General features: G+C 36.0%; 1 protein-coding gene across 1 annotated transcript in view; it reads left to right on the top strand.

Annotated features, from left to right (window-relative positions):
* AQR (aquarius intron-binding spliceosomal factor) overlaps nucleotides 1-19,073 on the top strand; it is an 88,448-nt gene that overhangs the window by 57,287 nt on the left and 12,088 nt on the right. The window contains exons 26-34 of the mRNA XM_019968473.2: nucleotides 1,718-1,927; nucleotides 4,301-4,438; nucleotides 6,958-7,029; nucleotides 8,035-8,222; nucleotides 8,916-9,087; nucleotides 10,931-11,101; nucleotides 12,942-13,027; nucleotides 17,819-17,993; nucleotides 18,673-18,786. Of these exons, the coding sequence (XP_019824032.2) occupies nucleotides 1,718-1,927; nucleotides 4,301-4,438; nucleotides 6,958-7,029; nucleotides 8,035-8,222; nucleotides 8,916-9,087; nucleotides 10,931-11,101; nucleotides 12,942-13,027; nucleotides 17,819-17,993; nucleotides 18,673-18,786 (1,326 nt within the window). The remainder of the gene's footprint in view (nucleotides 1-1,717; nucleotides 1,928-4,300; nucleotides 4,439-6,957; nucleotides 7,030-8,034; nucleotides 8,223-8,915; nucleotides 9,088-10,930; nucleotides 11,102-12,941; nucleotides 13,028-17,818; nucleotides 17,994-18,672; nucleotides 18,787-19,073) is intronic.

Here is a 19,073-nt window from a genome sequence, read left to right as displayed (position 1 = left end):
TTAACTTACTTTTAATATGCATATTAATCAAGGAATAAAGAAAAGCATATTTTCTGTTTAAATTTCCAAAAATACATTTTGTTATAGAATTGATTTCAAAGTAGGAGTTTAAGTTAAAAATTCTTTGACTTCAATTTGGAGGTATGTTTTTGCTTTTGTTAGAGTTAATTTTGGGAGTGTGAAAATTAATGAGAAATAGACAGCCAAATAAAATGAATAAACATAAAATTTTAATACTTACTTGGTTTACTAGTAATTTTAAATGGACTGAACATAAAATAATGAAGATTTTTGTATAACTCTATTTGTTCTCTTTGTACTAATGCTATTTGCATATTTTAGGTATAAATCACAGTGTTGAAATTTTTAAATGTATATGAAAAAAAGTTTATGCTCATTATAAGCTGATAAACCAGTTGAGTTCATTCAAAATGAGTATATTTCATGGTTCCTATGGAACACGGGACAGATACATGGTGTTGCAAAGTTATCTTCATTTTGGCCTCTTCAGAACTTTGGATAATGGAGTAATGATCATGCTTAGGTGCGTGTTTGTCACAAGATAAAAATCACCAGGCTCTTAGTGAAAACTACTTTTAAGAGTAGTAGAAATGACATAAATTATTGAGGCCTAACTAATAAATTTGAGAAATATGAACTGGAGGCCTCACAGTGTACATCAACAATTTTCAACACACAATAATCACATTAGGAAAATCGTTGAAAAGGAAAATTCTCAAGCTCTGTCCACAGAGACTTTCTTTTAATACAGTGTGATATCCAGGAATCTACATTTTTATTTAGCTTCTCAGACATTCTGCCTAAGGACCACAGTTTGACAAACACTGAAGTAATAACGGAAAAACTGAGAGAATTACAAAAATTAAGTAGGAACTGAATGGGGTCATAGGTAACATTTACACCAGCATATATTTAAACTATCTATACCCAAAAAGTCATAAAATGAGCTTTCAAATACATAGGCAGCTTAACCAGAAGTTTTTTATATGTATACTAAAGAGAATTCAAAAAATTTTGAAGATCTAGGAGAAGAGTTGACAAGTGCTAAATTGATTAAAAAGCTACTAGAGCTGGACTTAACCATATATGGAAAGAAACTGAGATAGTGAAAAAATAAGGAATTTCTTTGTTCAAAGAGGGCTTTTTGGATCATCGATCATAAACTGTTTTGAATATGCATGGGAAGTCTGAAACATCTGAGATAAAAAGTCCCATGAGATGATTCTAGGGTTCTTTCCCATCTGTACATGTTTTAAGGGTTTTTTACCCTACAGTCTTGAAGTTTACTTTTATAAAAGAAGAGCAGTTTGTCAGTGACTTGGATAAGAAATAGTCTGGTTGGGTCAAAGATTGCTTTTCTTTTCCTTTTCCTACTGGACCTCCAGAGAAGACCAGACTAAGCGAATTTTTGTTATTTTATTATTTAAAACGTTGTTGTTTAGTCACTCAGTCATTTGGACACCAACTCTTTGCAATCCCATGGACGGTAGCCTACCAGGCTCCTCTGTCCATGGGATTTTCCAGGCAAGAATACTGGAGTGGGTTGTCATTTCCTTCTCCAAGGGATCCTCCCAATTTAGGGATCAATCCAAGTCTCGTGCACTGGCAGGCAGATTCTCTCCCACTGAGCCACTAGGGAAGTCCATCTAAAACATAAGGGCTGGCCAATTTAACCTCAGGTCTCTTTTTCTTACAGGTAATGTCTCGTTGGGAAGAGTATATCAGCAAAGTGAAAAACAAAAGTAACACGATGCCAGATATTACTGAAGTCTCCGCTTTCTTCCCTTTTCATGAGTACTTTGCAAATGCCCCTCAACCCATTTTTAAAGGCCGATCTTATGAAGAAGACATGGAAATTGCTGAAGGCTGTTTCAGGCATATTAAGAAAATCTTTACTCAGCTTGAGGTAAGGATTCTCAAGTTCTTTTTACTTTCTTTTAAAGGTGTTAAGCTTAGCTGGTTTTCTTTTTTTTTAAGTAAGTAGATTATTCAAATCTAGCAAACAAGATTATTACTTTTAAGTGGAATTATTAGAAGCATGTTGAAGAAATAAGTAAAAATTACGGTATGAATTGAATCTCCCTTTTTTTTTTTTTCCTGGTTTGAAAGTATTCATATTTAAGAAAGGAATGCTTTTTTTAAGGAGATTTGACAGTAGTTCCTTGATTGGGAATTTGGCCATTCTAAATTCTTTATGCTTTTGACTAGTGGGCAAAAAGTGAGGTTGCTGTGTTATCCAAGATGTTCCTGATTATTAAGGTGAAATAAGAATCACGGCTATACACAGGGGACAGAGAAGAATGTTTGGGACCCAGGGCCCTGGGATGCTTCCTAGTTTTCTCATTCCTTATTGGAAACATCCCCGGAAGACTGTAAAAGCAATACTGTAAAAGGACCACATTTCAGACTCACGTTCCTCTCAGTTAGAAGGTTTAGGATTACTTCAGATTAAAAGGGCAAAGATCATCTCTTCTTAAAAGTCTTTGTACCTTTTAGATATGATTTTATCCCTACTTCCTACAACGATATCTGGCAGATAGTAAATATTCAGTAAACATTGACACATGGTGTGAGTAGGTGGATAGAAATGGATGAATGGTTAGTACAGAATAATAAATATATAATTATATACATATGTAGTATGATAATGATAAATAAAATTGTAAAACCTGGAAAACTGTGTTGTGGTATGCTTATGATTACATAAATAGAATATAAAAGGATAAAAACATATAATTTATAATAATAGCTGTCCGGGGAGAGAGTGGGAAGAAGGAAATATAGGGTACCTCCACCTGTGCCTGTGATGCTTTATTTAAAAATAAATAAACCAAAACAAATGTTTAAAAGTCTGACATAAGTGTGACATAATGTTCAGACTTGATAAAACTTGATATTAGGTACTCTGCATGGCTCGTTTACTCCTTACATCCATCTATTGTCAATTCCCCTACTCTGCTCTGGGATCCTCTGCCATGGTCTGGACTGAGACTGGTCCTTGGAGGTTTGATTTCCCAGCCTCTCATGTCAGCTGACTTCTGGCTGGGCTTAGCCAATGAGAAATGTGACAAAAATAGAGGAAAGAAGGAAGCCAGGATTTTTCACCACCAGCTCTCTGGCCTGGGGTTTTATCCCTTACATGACTCCAGTTTCTGCTGACCTGGTCCACTGCTGTTCCAGCTTATAATGATACCTCAGGTTCTGGGCTTAGATAACACTTCCTCCTCTTTATCCTTCCTAGCCTACCGGAGAAGGCAATGGCACCCCACTCCAGTACTCTTGCCTGGAAAATCCCATGGACGGAGGAGCCTGGTAGGCTGCAGTCCATGGGGTCGCTAAGAGTCAGACACGACTGAGCGACTTCACTTTCACTTTTCTCTTTCATGCATTGGAGAAGAAAATGGCAACCCACTCCAGTGTTCTTGCCTGGAGAATCCCAGGGACGGGGGAGCCTGGTGGGCTTCTGTCTGTGGGCTTCCGTTTATGGGATCGCACAGAGTCTGACACGACTGAAGCGACTTAGCAGCAGCAGCCTACAGATGGTCATAATATTCTGCTGTTGCCAATCTCTGGGTTACTTCACCATTTGCTGGTTGGCTTTTCTACTCCTCCATCACCTGCATAATGGGTTCCTTGCAGTAAATTCCTTTCATTATGAATGCTTGACATAGTGTCTGTTTTCCTGTAGGTACAAGGGTGATTGATATTCAGTATTCTTGTTGATACAGTAAATATTTTACCTTATACAAAAAAATCAGTCCAAATTGTAGCTTTAATATCAGTTATTATTTGAACTTAATTAGTAACTTATTAATCATGGACAGAATTGTTCTGTCAGTTCAGTTCAGTCACTCAGTCGGGTCTGACTCTTTGTGACTCCATGGACTGCAGCACGCCAGGCTTCCCTGTCCTTCACCAACTCCCAGAGCTTGCTCAAGTTCATGTTCATCGAGTTGGATGATAGGCCTAGTTTATGCTGCTGCAGCTAAGTTGTGTCTGACTCTCTAAGCCTATGGACTGCAACCCACTAGGCTCCTCTGTCCATGAGATTCTCCAGGCAAGAATACTGAAGTGGGTTGCCATGTCCTCCTCCAGGGGATCTTTTCAACCCGGGGATCAAACATCTCATGTCTTACCTGCATTGGCAGGTGGGTTCTTTACTACTGGCACCACCGAGATATTTATATTAAGGTTGTACATAAAGTCTCATAAACTGGATTATTGAACGTATGCATGATTTTCCTAAAACAAGTATCTCATTGTTTCCCCACTCCCATAGGAATTCAGAGCCTCTGAACTGCTTCGAAGTGGACTAGACAGATCTAAATACCTTTTGGTGAAAGAAGCCAAAATCATTGCTATGACCTGTACTCATGCTGCCTTAAAACGACATGATTTAGTCAAGTTAGGTTTCAAGGTAAAGACTTGTATTTTAGTTCCTTAATTCATCTGTGCAGCTGTTAGTTCCTTTCTTTTCTCTTCTCTCCTTAGTACTTGGCCCTTTCCCTTGAATGTTTGCTTCTTACTGAAGTTTGCATGTATAATTACTTTAAAATGTTTCTAAAGTGATAATAGTCTCCCATGTTTATACGATTAGTAAACTGTCATAAATCTAATTTTTCTAAATTTAGTTATTAGATGCATTAATATGTCTTTAAAGTAACATTATAGCCATATGACTATCTAAATAACTTCTAATACTTTTTAAGGTAAATTAACTTACTTTCACTGTGTTAAAAGAATCTCCAAACAGAACTAAAAACTTGATAAAAACATTCGACAGTGTTTTTCACCTATTAGAAATCTGTATGCTTGCCTTATTTACCTTTTAAGCACTCATCCACTGCAGTTATTTGTTCATTCAGTAAATGAAAAGCGTTCTGTATGAGGAGATGGAAACACTTGTTTAGACTGTCAACCAAGATATTTAAATGACTCCATCTCAGGATAAGGACTGGAGGTAAAGGGTAAAGACAGCCTGTTACTTGTCGCTCAGTTGAAATGTAACGTAATAATTGATCAGTAAATTTGAGTTTGCAGACACTTTGTGACTTTGCTAGTGGTACTGACTAAGCTCTGATTTTAATGCAAATCATTTAACTTCCCTCCAGCTGGTTTATCTGATGTTATTAGTGTTTTGTATACTGGTTTGAATTCAAAGTTAGCGAAACACTTGTTATGGATGAATATAGCTGACTTTTTAAGTTTATGAGGTCAGTGGAAGATAAGTGCTAAATAAATTCAAGGTGATAGAATTGTTGCAATCTTGGATTAAAGTTTCCTCAGCTAGAAGGTAGGACAAATATGATAATTTATTAAAAGGTAGTGTGAACTTAACCTAGTGGTGTGAACTTACCTTTTGCAAATTAGTGAAAATTCTGCACCTAAATATTTTGTTCTTGCTTTGGGCTGACACATAAAATATACTTTGGATTTGCTATTAAAGCATATTACTTTTCACAACACAGGGAAATGATACAATCTAAACTGAGCATTTTATGCTCTCATGCACCTGTTCACTTGCCTAATCTACAAAACATTACTTGTAGCTTATCACATTTTCATTAATCATTTTCTTACACTGTGCTAGTAAGATAGATACTGTGAGTGCTGAGGGTATCCCTTAACATTACTCCCCACTCCCCAATTATCTAGTCTTTCAACTCTTTTAATATTTCCTTTGTCCTTTTCATTTATATCAATAAAAAATGCTAAATTTCCATTTTAGGCATTGTCTTTTGATTCTGTGTTGTCTCCAAGGAGACATGCAAGCATTTTTGTGTACTCTTTTCCTTCCTTAATATACCCAGTATAGTTGTATCATAATTTTGCTTTGCAATTAAAATCTCCTTTTTAACAGGAGCTATAGATATATTTTTATAAGTTAAATCACTTTAGATTTTCAGAGTGGTTTCTCAGGAAGGAGTCTCTTTAAGCTGTCATCTTTGAGCTTTTCCCATTCTGTTCTCCATATTGTGTCTATCACCTTGAGACCCCACGTGGGAACTTCTGAGAAAATATGACTCTTTGAACCCCCTCCTCCTAGGTTTCCACCAGGATGACCTAACTAATCATTGTAATAGGGAAATTTAGCATCAGATAGAGCTAGAGAAGATACCTACCCACATGCCTAAAACTTAAGGTAATTTCACTAGAAAACAGTACAGAATTGAGCCTTAAATTTCATCATGTCCAATAGAAATCCAGCTACCAGTCTTGAACAAATACAAGCATATTTTGGTAAAAATGAGTAGCACAAAAACTGCTGCTGCTAAGTCACCTCAGTCGTCTCTGACTCTGCGACCCCATAGACAGCAGCCCACCAGGCTCCTCTGTCCCTGGGATTCTCCAGGCAAGAATACTGGAGTGGGTTGCCATTTCCTTCTCCAGCACAGAAACCAGAGGATATATAAACAATTAACTTAAAAGAAAAAAAGTTAATTAAGCATTAAGAGTAAATATACTCCCCCTACCATCCACTTCCTTGAAAAAAAATCAGGGGAGAAAACTTTGAAAATAGAAAACAAAGGAAGTCTACTTTGTGCTTAGAGTCTCAAAGAAGGTATTTTATGAGGAATAGGATATCATACTATAAATAGCAATCAGAATTAGAAGAGGAAGGGAAAGATAAAACCTGAGGAGAATAAATCTAGAAGAAATTGAGCAGATAAAAGATTCACAAAGAATGAAATTTCCTTCGTTTGTAGCAAGACTTGATTTTTCATTATTTTATAGATACACAGTGCCTAACATTCCTGGAAATGAGTATTCAAGCACAGTGGTAAAGAAGATCATGAACTTTCTGTTTGAATAATTTGTATGTTATTTTTATCTGAATTATTTGAGAGGTTTGGGGATGCTTATTACAGTCATGGTGGTAGCTGTTTGGGTTTCAAACTGTCTGTTTCACAAGCTTTCTTTTTCTCCATTTCTCAGTATGACAACATTTTAATGGAGGAAGCTGCTCAGATTCTGGAGATAGAAACTTTTATACCTCTTCTTCTACAGGTAAGATACTGAAATTGAGACAAAGTAGAGGTTTAAGAATTCTGGAGGGTGGAATCAGAAAACTAGAGTTTGGAGGTGCTGATTGCTATGATTATGTATTCTCCTTAACTTCGTGATGTTTAGTATTCTATTTTAAGCACATAAACTTCCTTTAATCTATTCACTGGTTATTGAGTAGTTTGTATTATTGGGAGTACTATATAAAAATTCATAGTTTGTCTCTAAGTTTTGAAAAGACAGCAATTTTTCTCAAAAAAATTACATTTTTATGCAGTTTGGAGGGAAGACGAGCTTTTTTTTTTCATTTCTTTTAGAGTTGTTTCTGGAATTATTTTTGATCCCTGGGTACATTATTTTTCTTTATTTTATACCTGAAATGTTTTAGTTAAATGATGATGTTTAAGGATGTTTTCTTTTATTGTACAATAGTCTTTACTATGGAAGTGTTAAAAAAAAAATGTGGAATTCATGGTTGAAGAACAGAGGCTCCTCTAATTTATAGATAATTGGGTTCCAAAAGTTGTTTTATAAAGCCAAGTTATCTGGTATTTTTATTTTATCAAAATATGTTTCAAGAAACAAGGAGACATGTAGAGTAGGAAATTGAAGTAATAGAGTAGGAAATTAAAGAAGGTATAATTTCTGCTGCCTGTAATTGTGATACAATTTGACATCTTTCTATTTCCCTGCTTGGGCATCTGTTTCTGTGCACCCTTTGCCTGATTAGGACCTAAGCCTCCCAGACCTCTTTGGGTTACCCTGTGTAGGGTGAGTCCATGCCTGCCTTCTCAATCCTTCCAGCCTCCCTCACACACTGTCAGCGGGTGGTACCCATACAAGTCATTCTGTAAATTTGCCAGATTCTTCTCTGTGGAACTGGTGAATGGCAAGAATTAGTAAACAGTTAAAGCCATCATGTGAATAGCAACAATCTTGTGCCATGAATTAGAGATTAACAGGGTACTACATTAATTATTTTGCCATTTCCCCACTTTTTATTCCTAGAATCCTCAGGATGGTTTTAGCCGACTAAAACGCTGGATTATGATTGGTGATCATCACCAGTTACCTCCAGTCATTAAGAACATGGCCTTTCAGAAGTATTCAAACATGGAGCAGTCCCTCTTCACTCGCTTTGTCAGGGTTGGAGTTCCTACTGTAGACCTTGATGCCCAGGGGAGGGCCAGAGCAAGGTAAAGGAGACTGGGCAATGGGAGACGGGAGCAGGGGACTGGATGTTAGGGATACTACTCCTGTTTAAGGACATCAGTTCCATGATCCAACTATTCAATAGCATCTTCTGTATAGACTCTTAGCACTCTCTGCTATCTAGGAACTTGCCTGGATACACATCTACAAATTGGAAAATACCTTTATTGCCTTCAGCGTGGGTTGTGAATTGAACAAATGAGTTCCTTCATTTTATTCATTGAGATTAATTTAAGTGACTTATAAACTAAGGGCGTCCTTTCACTGTTACCTCCTTTTTCTGCATGGCCCCAAAAGACATATGATTAATATCACTTTGAAATCTAAAGCTAGAGATGAACAAGAAGAGAACACACTAATTCTTATTCATAAAATATATAGGTTCCCTCTCAGAGTTACTTGTAGTACTTGTAGTTGATTTTCTTATTTAAGGAATAAAGATAGCATTTACCTTAGAAAACATAATAGAGTTATCATTTCTGTAATATACAGTCTCCTGATTTGCTTGATGGTAGGGAGACAAAGGTTCCGAAAACATTATTGCTAAAACAATGAGCACAAAGTAGGTAATATGGAAATTAACAGGAAGAACCCAGTTCCTTAGAAACCCCCTTAGGCGTATTAAAAGGGAATGCACACTGCTAATGTTTCCTGTTGGGGGGATTTGTCTTTGAAAGCTTGTGCAACCTCTACAACTGGCGGTATAAGAATCTAGGAAACTTACCCCATGTGCAGCTCTTGCCGGAGTTCAGTACAGCCAATGCTGGCTTGCTCTATGACTTCCAGCTCATTAACGTTGAAGATTTTCAGGGAGTTGGAGAATCTGAGCCTAATCCTTACTTTTATCAGGTAAGAAAAAACAAGAAACTTTTACGTTTATTTTGTATTTTCCTGGCTTACTATCTGAATTAGTATTACTGAACCATTTAGCCAACCACTGAATAAAGGAAAGTTAGATTTCCACTTCACAGACAACACACACTTTTCTGTTTCAAATGGATTAAAAATATATAAACCAAAGAAAAGAAACAGTAAACATACTAGAAAGAAGAAAATATTGATAAATATATAATGTTGGGATGAGAAAGGTTTTTTAAGCTTACAAAATCCAAAATCATAAAGAAAAATACTGATTTAGAACAGAATTTATTTTCATCATTTAACAAACAATTAACAGCCAATAGAAAAATATAATAAGGACAAGAATATACAGTTCACAAAGATACATGTATAGCAAGTATAAATCACTGGAGCATATTTTCACCTCTTTTGGGTTAGGTTCGGGAAATTCTATACTCATGCAATGCTAGTAGGAAAGTTATGTGGTGGACATATTCTTAGTACTTATTAAAAGCAATATTCTTACTTCTATGAATTTATCCTTTAAAAAATAGACAAACTTGCAAAGACTTATATGGTAAAATGTTCAACACATCTTCCTTTACTTCAAATTATTTTGGAAAAGAAAAACAACCTAAATGTTATCAATAGGAATTAATTACACCTTTAGCTATTCCATATAATACTGAATAGCCACTAAGAATAATATTATAACTTGGTTTACTGACAAGGAGAATTTTTATGCTATCAGGTCAGTTCAGTCGCTCAGTTGTGTCCAATTCTTTGCGACCCCATGAACCACAGCACTCCAGGCCTCCCTGTCCATGACCAACTCCCGGAGTCCACCCAAACCCATGTCCATCGAGTCAGTGATGCCATCCAACTATCTCATCCTCTGTCGTCCCTTTCTCCTCCTGCCTTCAATCTTTCCCAACATCAGGGTCTTTTCAAATGAGTCAGCTTTTCGCATCAGGTGGCCAAAGTATTGGAGTTTCAGCTTCAACATCAGTCCTTCCAATGAACACCAAGGACTGATCTCCTTTAGGATGGACTGGTTGTATCTCCTTGCATTCCAAGGGACTCTCAAGAGTCTTCTCCAACACCACAGTTCAAAAGCATCAAATCTTCGATGCTCAGTTTTCTTTATAGTCCATCTCTCACATCCATACATGACCACTGGAAAAACCATAGCCTTGGCTAGACGGACCTTTGTTGGCAAAGTAATGTCTCTGCTTTTTAAGATGCTGTCTAGGTTGGTCATAACTTTCCTTCCAAGGAGTAAGCGTCTTTTAATTTCATGGCTGCAGTCACCATCTGCAGTGATTTTTATGCTATATTAATGAAAAAATCAGGTTGCAAAGTGTATCTATAGTATCCCACTTTGTTTTTTAAAAACAAGACATACATACAGAAATACGGACAGATAATTACCACATATGGTATTTTCATGTATCATTGTTAATTTAGGATAAGTTAATTGCTCAGTTTTATGAGAGATATTCACTTGTCCAAGATAGTAACTTGTCACTTCTTGAGGTGTGATGAACGAGCAAATTGTACTAGTTAACAGTTTTCTCTATATGTGCTGCATGCTTAAGTCACTTCAGTCGTGTGCAGCTCTTTATGATACTATGGACTGCCAGGCTCCTCTGTCCATGGGATTCTTTAGGCAAGAATACTGACATGGGTTGCCCTGCCCTCTTCCAGGCAATCTGCCCAACCCAGGGATCAAACCCGCGTCTCTTAGGTCTCCTGCATTGGCAAGCAGATTCCTTACCACTAGCCTGGAAAGCCCTGATTTTTGTCTATAAAGGGAAATAAATGCACAATCTGATTAATGTTTTCGTTACAGAATCTTGGAGAGGCAGAATACGTAGTGGCACTTTTTATGTACATGTGCTTACTTGGCTACCCTGCTGACAAGATCAGCATTCTGACAACGTATAATGGGCAAAAGCATCTTATTCGTGACATCATCAACAGACGATGCGGGAGCAATCCATTGATTGGAAGACCGAATAAGGTAATTTTATAATATGTTCTGTCATTCATGTTGCTGGCAATATAGAAAGATTTATATTTGAGTTATTTATGTTGTTCTACTTTGCTATCTCCTTTTAAAATATGTGATAAAATGAAATAATAAGAACTCTGTAAGTTATTCTCTGACACTTCTGACAGTGTTGTTGATTTACTGTGAATGTCTGTCTCACCTATCACATGGAAGATTTTTGTTGATAGTAACCAGAAATAACTGTTTCTAAAACTTTTTGTTGGTAAATGATATCTAATTATATATGTCCTTTACAATAGAAATAGGAATTGTAGCATTTTTTTATCTTATTTTACAAAGGTATAATTCATACTGCTTCTTAGTGTGTGTGTGTCTCTGTGTGCATGTATACACGCATAAGAAAGTGTTTTTCTTGGGGATAAAGGAAAATCAAGTATAGTCAGACCTCAGGATTTTTTTTATTATTTTTTTTATTTCTTATGTTATATGACAGAGTGATATCAAATAAAAATGAAGATCCCTGATTTTATCAATAAAAGTTAGAAAAATTAGAATAACAAAACGTAAATATAGTATTAGTAATGAAGAAATTAGGACTTTGGTTGTGAACGTAGCTGTATAAAGCTCTTTCGTCTTTTCTTGGAAATCATCCACAAGTAAGAGGAAAATGGGAGGGGGAGAAAACAAATGACACTTTTAGTGAGACGGCGTGTAACTCAAGATCGGGAAGAAAATGTAGGGGAAGAGAATCGAGGGGATCAGTCTTGAAAGGGACAGCAAAAACACACTTTCTGAAAGTGAGTGGCATACTTTGAAGTGTAAGAGCCACATTCCTACTCAACAGTGGATGTGGGTATTGGGGTGAGCAGAAGCCTTTCAGGTCCCAGATTGGTTCAGAGGAAACTATAGGTGAAAAATATTTGGGAAAAAACGACTGTCTGTAGTAACAGTGAAAAAGAGGACCATCTGTTGTGAAAATCACTGAGCCTTTAGGAAACAGTTGTGCTCACCCCAGCCTATCTTCTTTATTAATACATAGTTAACCTAAGAAACCCACTTAATCAGTGGTGAAATAGAGGGGAAAAGGAAACTAGCACAAGCTCAATTTATAAACACACTAGTTGATAAGATAACATACTCCAGAAAGCATGTTGGCCTAGAACAGATGAAAATGTTGAATGCATACTTGGGTATGAATTTTAAAATGCTTAATGAAGTAGCCACTTCTGTAAGGGAAGGCTACAAAACAAAGAAATTGAAGAACCCAGGAAGAGATAAAATGGAAACTAGCAGAAAGTAAAATAAAATCAGAGCTGGAGACAAAAGGAATGGGGAGGAACAGATACTGTGGAACATTCCATAAGGGATATAGAGAGTGAAAATGAAAAACTAATAACTTTGAAATATAGAAAGTTTAGAAATATAAGAATCTCTATCTCTGTTCTTTTACTTATAAGTAACAAAAAAAACTTAATAAGGAAAGTTACTCTCTCTTATATCAAGAAGATAAAACGGATACTAGGTATATAATGAACAAAGATGGTCCCTGCTTTCATGGGCTGAGTAGTCTAGTAGAGGGAAGACTATTAAAACCACAAATAGTTACTTCATTATCCAGAGTTAAAGATGAGTGCTCTAAGTGTGACATAGGGACATAGCCTGATCTAGTTACCATGGTTTATTTCATAGGGTTCATTTACTTGTTCCTTCAGTTCCAACTATATAGTTATGTTCTTTGGGGATTGATTATTTTAAGGATAAGATTTTTATTTCTAGCATATTATTTTAATGATCTCTCACGAGTTTTTGCTTTTGAAAATCTACCACATTCCCCTTTTTTTCCTCCCAGGTGACAACTGTTGACAGATTTCAAGGTCAACAGAACGACTACATTCTTCTGTCTCTAGTACGAACCAGGGCAGTGGGCCATCTGAGGTATGTAAGCAAGCATTTTTATAATAGTGTTGAATCTTACTATCTGCTTCAGTTTTGAGCTTTCATAGCTAAGTAGTTTTCAGGTTTAATTGTTATAGTTAATTGTTATGGCAATTTTTGGTGCTTTTTGTTGGAATGTAACAGTATCATATTCTTTGTGTAATCATTGCCATTGCTTCTGAATTTTTTGAATCTTAAATATTTTAGTCATTTTAACTTTTTTTCTCTTCAGGAGCATTCAGAGATAGCATTTGATCATAAAATATTATACATACACACATATATTTATATATATGTATCCTATATCTGTTTGAAATTTAATGTAAGAAATTAAAGGAGGTAAAGTGGTAAAAAGTCTCAAGTAAATTTTTCATTGCACAGGATTTCTGACTTTACCCGGCACAGTCTTTTAGCTCAGTGTTAGAGAGGATAAAGGAACCATTTGTTCTCTCAGGATTAAGAATTGTCAAAACAAACAGTAACCTATTTTTATCATTTATTGTGATGTATTTATGTGCTGGAGATTTTGTGGGAATAATATCTCCTTATTACAAAGCAGCCATTTAGTTTTATATAAACCTTCATCTCATATGACTTACTAGCAAAAATGTAAGGAGAGTTCATTTTATTATTTTATTTAATGGATATATAAAGAAAATTCTGTATGCTCTCTTAATGTTGTCATTAAGTCAAGATCTATTTGATATTTAACCCAGAGTGCTCATGTTCCACTAAGCCAATAACTTTTATGTAGGAGTAAACAAAAGATGTAATGTTTCAAGAAATAATTTCAAGACTATAACATTCTAAAATACAGTTTATTTTTACTTAAGTGTCAAACATGTTTTTGGAAACTAACTTTTCTAAAAAGCAGTTCCCTTTCCACATTGAAATTTATAGCTGCTGCTAAATAGGGCATCATTATGATTTACCTAGTTAAAATCTCTTTATCCAGGCTCACAGTATGAAGACAAGAATACTGCTTCCTCCTCTCCCCACCTTTTCTCTTACTCTGTAGTACTTTTGTCTTTTCCACATTCCCATGACTTTATCTCTATGCTGTTCTTTACCTGACTTTTCCGAAAACTCAACTAAATAAAGAGAAATATGATGATAATAAAATGCTTATAAATGAAGACTTAAAAAAGAACCTGATTTCATTATTGTCTCACATATCCAGCTTTTCTTTATCCAAATAAATTAATCCTCTTTATATCTGCCAAACTTTTGTTTTGGAAGTTCAGCTTCTTCGGTGGCTGCTGGTGATAGTGATGGTAGTTTTATTGAAGCACAGAGGGGGGAAAACTTAATTTGCCAATTACCTGTAATTCAGCTATCAGATAGTTTAGGTATCTTAGTGAGAATTTTATCAAGCTCCTCATAGAATTTTTGGTTTGTAGATGCAGTCTTTCATGTCTTTGTTTTTTTTAAGAAGCAGTAAAATATTTTGTCTTTCAAATTTCAGGATACCAAGGAAACCTTCCATCTTCCATATTTTCTTCTTAGTAGCATTTTTATTGAGATATAATACACATGCTGTACAATTCAGTGTGTAAATAAACTATTTTTAAGTGTATAATTCAATGATTTTTTGTGTATAAATAAACTGTATTTTAAGTGTACAGTTCAATGATTTTTTAGTATGTTCATAGAGTTATACAACTATATTCACAATTTTAGAACATTTTCTAAAATAGCAAGAGACCCTATACCTATCAGCGGTTACTCCCTTCCTCTCCCCGTCAAGTCCTTGGCAACCACTGTTCCACTTTGTCTATAGATTTGCCTGTTCTGGACACTTCATGTAAATGAAATTACTTGGCATAGTGTATTCAGGATTCATCCATGTTGTAGCATGTGTTGATACTTCATTCCTTTTAATTGCTAAATAACATTTTGTTTTGTGAATATTTTACATTTTATGTACCCATTCATCAGCTGATGGACGCCAGGATTGTTTCCATTTTGTGACTATTTGGACTGCTGTGAACATTCATGTACAAGTTTTTGTGTGAAACTATGTTTTCCTTTCTCTTGCTTGTGTACCTAGGAGTAGAATTGCTGGGTCTTGTGGTAACTGTCTAACCCTTTAAGTTAGTGCCTGCCATATTTCTTTTACCCATCCAGATAGACTAAGCAGGTGGTTGTGTAGAAGCTAGACTATTCAGCTTTGGTTCCAGAGACCTGTTTTGGGACACTGTGGAGCTGTTCAGAAGCTAGAACAGTGAGACATTTCTGGTCCCTTTTCCAGCATTCATTGTTCTTGTCCCTACTGACTTGAATAGTCCAGCTACAAATAGAAATGCTTGTGACTCGTTCAGAGCAAGTCAGTGAAACTGTCCCCAGCCATCCTCTGGAGATCATGAAAGAAGGTAGCAGTTCCCATTGCCCCAGTTTCAAGTTACAGCTCCAAGGAACCCGATCTCTTCATGCTGCCACCCTGTACTTTTTTTGCCTAGTACTTTGATATGTTTGTGGTGTTTGATCATTCATTTAACAGATATTCTCAGATCCTTCTGTTATTTGGCCGTATGCTAGGTTCATGATATATAATGGTAAATCTAACATTCATTATCTCTCCCCCCATGAAGCTTAGAATCCAGTGGGGGAGACATTAAACATGTCTTTGGGAAATAGCTGCATTTGATTCTGCAGAAGATTTTAGTCTGTACAGTGGAGATGAGCGTAGTAGAGCCACTTAACTGCACTGCCGTACGGGGGACTAGAGGGCAGAGTTCCTCAGAGGAGCAAGCGTGCTGCCCTGCTGCCCCTGCAGTAGCGCTGTGGCTGTGCTCTGCCTAGAGACAGAGCCTTCTAGAAGGATGAGAGGAGGAGAACTGAATAAAGTTTTAATACTTGTGTGAGAGCTCATGCTAAGTATTTCTAGCATTGTACCTCTATTACTAGTTTTGGAACCACCCACCTATGGCATGACCCCTTGGGCTTCTAAGGAAGGTGGAGGAAGTGAAAAACAATTTGACTTGCAGTAACCTAAAGATAACATTTCTTTCAAGAATCCAGTGTGTCACAAATGTAGAAATTCATGAGAACTTCTGTAAAAGGGTATGCTTTCTCCTTCCACCTAAATGAATTTCTCTTCGTTCGGGTTGGTGGGGTATAGGGATTGTACACCCCTCAACATAACTGCTATTATATATTGATATTGTACAGTTCCTTCTGATAAGGGAAACTAGATCCTTATCAAGGCCATTAAACAACAGAAAATGAGACTGAATAGAGATATTCCCCAAATATCTCACATTATGCAGAGACAAAAAGCCATTTGATAAATATTTCAATTCCCAATTCTCTGTCTGGTTATTATATGATCTTTGTAACATTTGGTCCCTATAACACTCTTTAACACTTTTTTTCAGGTATTAGGGATGCTTATACCAGATTTTGTTATTATTCATAAACATCTCTTTCGTAGAATACTCAAAAATTAAATAGCCATCTAACAGCATCTTAGGAAAACAAACTGTCCTCCATATTGAAAACGAAAGCCATGTTTTCTTACTAAAACACATTGTAACTAATGTGAAATAATGAAGTGAAATCAGGCTTGCATAGCTACTCTTTTATTGTTTTTTTTTCTTTTTACAGTAGATCCTTGTTGTTTATCTGTTTAAATATAGCAGTCTATACTTATCAATCCTAAACTCCCAGTCTGTCCCTCCCCACCACCCTTTTCCCCAGGTAACCATGAGTTCATAATCTGTTTCTGTTTCTGTTTTGTAAATAAGTTCATTTGATTCAGGTGAATTCAGTAAAATTTTAAGAACATATTCTTCCTAAAAGATAAAGGAAACTGCCATCATTCATCATTTGGCCAGCTACCTGTGTAGCTGAAGCGTGCATTTTGGCATTTTTATCACTGTTTATGTGAACACTGAGACCTATTATAAGCCAGGGATTGGGCGTAGGTACTAGAGTAAATGCATGAATAAGACACGATATTATTATATCATATCATCATTTTGTATTTATGTTTGTATTGTAATTATTATTATAAATATGTATAAAGCAGTGTGATTAGAGTTATCCAAGAAGTAAAATTTGACCCATTAACCTTGACAGAGCATGGGAATTTGGTGGGTGAAGTAGAGGAAGGGCTGGTTTGGATTGACTTAATGGTGGTGACACAGTAAATTGGTAACTAACAACTGAACTATTATTGCTACTTAAACCTTTTTTTAACTTATTTTATATTGGAGTATAGTCAATTAACAGTGTTATGATAGTTTCAGGTGGACAGCAAAGGAACTCAGCCATCCATATACATGTATGCATTCTTCCCCAAACTCCCCTCCCTTCCAGGCTGCCACATAACTTTGTATTTAAACCTTTTAAATCAGTGTATTGGTTATTTTGTGATTTCCCCCTACTCTCTCCACTCAGAAACACTTAGAAGTTGGTAATAAAGCATTAACTTCTTACTTGGTTAACTAGTTACATAGCACCCATTAACTTAATGCTTATCCTGTAAGTTTTTAAGAAACCTAACCTAACTCTTTATTTGGAGAAGGAAATGGCAACCCACTCCAGTACTCTTGCCTGGAGAATCCCAGGGACAGGGGAGCCTGGTGGGCTGCCATCTATGGGGTCACACAGAGTCGGACACGACTGAAGTGACTCAGCAGCAGTAGCAGCAGCAACTCTTTATTGCCATAGCTTAGCAGTAATATTTAGTAGAATGTTTACAAAATAAAAGGCTACATAAATATATTTTTAATCGTGATATATTTTTAATCATGATATATTTTAATTAATTTTGTTTGTTTCTCAAAGGGATGTCCGTCGCTTAGTGGTTGCCATGTCTAGAGCCAGACTTGGACTCTATATCTTCGCCAGAGTATCCCTCTTCCAGAACTGTTTTGAACTAACTCCAGCTTTCAGCCAGCTCACAGCCCGCCCACTTCATTTGCATATAATTCCAACAGAACCTTTCCCAACCAGTAGAAAGGTAAGACTTCTTTCTTCATTGTGTGGGGCAACATTTATTTAGGTGACTGCATTGTTTGAGAGCACCACATAGGTCATCTGATCACTGGTTTAGAGTGCTCCTTACACTAAGGAACTGAATTAGATCTTCTATGTAAAAATAATACCAGCTATCATAGTAAGGAAATCCTTACTGGATTCTAACACTTACAGCTTAATGTCCTCTTACTGTTCTTATGTCCTCCAAACCCTAACAGTGTTCATACTTAAGTCGGAGACATAAACTTCTATTGAAGTGTTATCTTTCAGTGTTTTTCACTATATACTTAACTTTCTTTTTCTGTTTTTTAAAATTTATTACTGAAGTATAGTTGATTTACAGTGTTGTGCTAGTTTCTGGTATACAGCAAAGTGATTGAGTTATACATATATATACATTCTTCTTCATACTTTTTTCCATTGTGGTTTATCATGGGATATTAAATATAGCTCCCTGTGCTACACAGTATATTGTTTATCCATTCAATATATAATAGTTTGCATCTGCTAATCCCAAACTCCCAGTCCATACCTCCCTCACCCACTCCCTTGGCAACCACAAGTGTGTCTGTCTGTTCTTTCATAGATACGTTCATATGTGTCGTATTCTAGATTCCACATATAAGTGATTGTACTTAACTTTTCTTTTTGCCTTCTTCTAGAATGGAGAGAGACCATCCCATGAAGTACAGATAATAAAGAATATGCCCCAGATGGCAAACTTTGTATATAATATGTATATGCATTTGATACAGACCACACATCATTATCATCAGGTAAGTTTTCTCGGAATTGACTTACTATTGTTCTTGCTGTAGAATCTTCTCTGTTGGCAAATAAATCTTTAAAGTACTTGATTATTCCTTGTGAGACACCAGCTAAACCAAAGTAGATTGCTATTCATATAACATCTATATTTTAAAAACATCTTTTGTAGATACGATCTGGTATATAATAAATTCCACATATCTAAAGTATACAATGTGATATGTTCTGGTATTTGTATGTACCCATGAAAAGCAAAGGAGAAAAGGAAAGATGTAAACATCTGAATGCAGAGTTC

This window comes from Bos indicus, chromosome 10 (assembly GCF_029378745.1).
Source record: "Bos indicus isolate NIAB-ARS_2022 breed Sahiwal x Tharparkar chromosome 10, NIAB-ARS_B.indTharparkar_mat_pri_1.0, whole genome shotgun sequence".
Classification (NCBI taxonomy): domain Eukaryota; kingdom Metazoa; phylum Chordata; class Mammalia; order Artiodactyla; family Bovidae; genus Bos; species Bos indicus.
The sequence above is the reverse complement of the archived record's forward strand: the minus strand, read 5'-3'. Positions and strand labels throughout refer to the sequence as shown.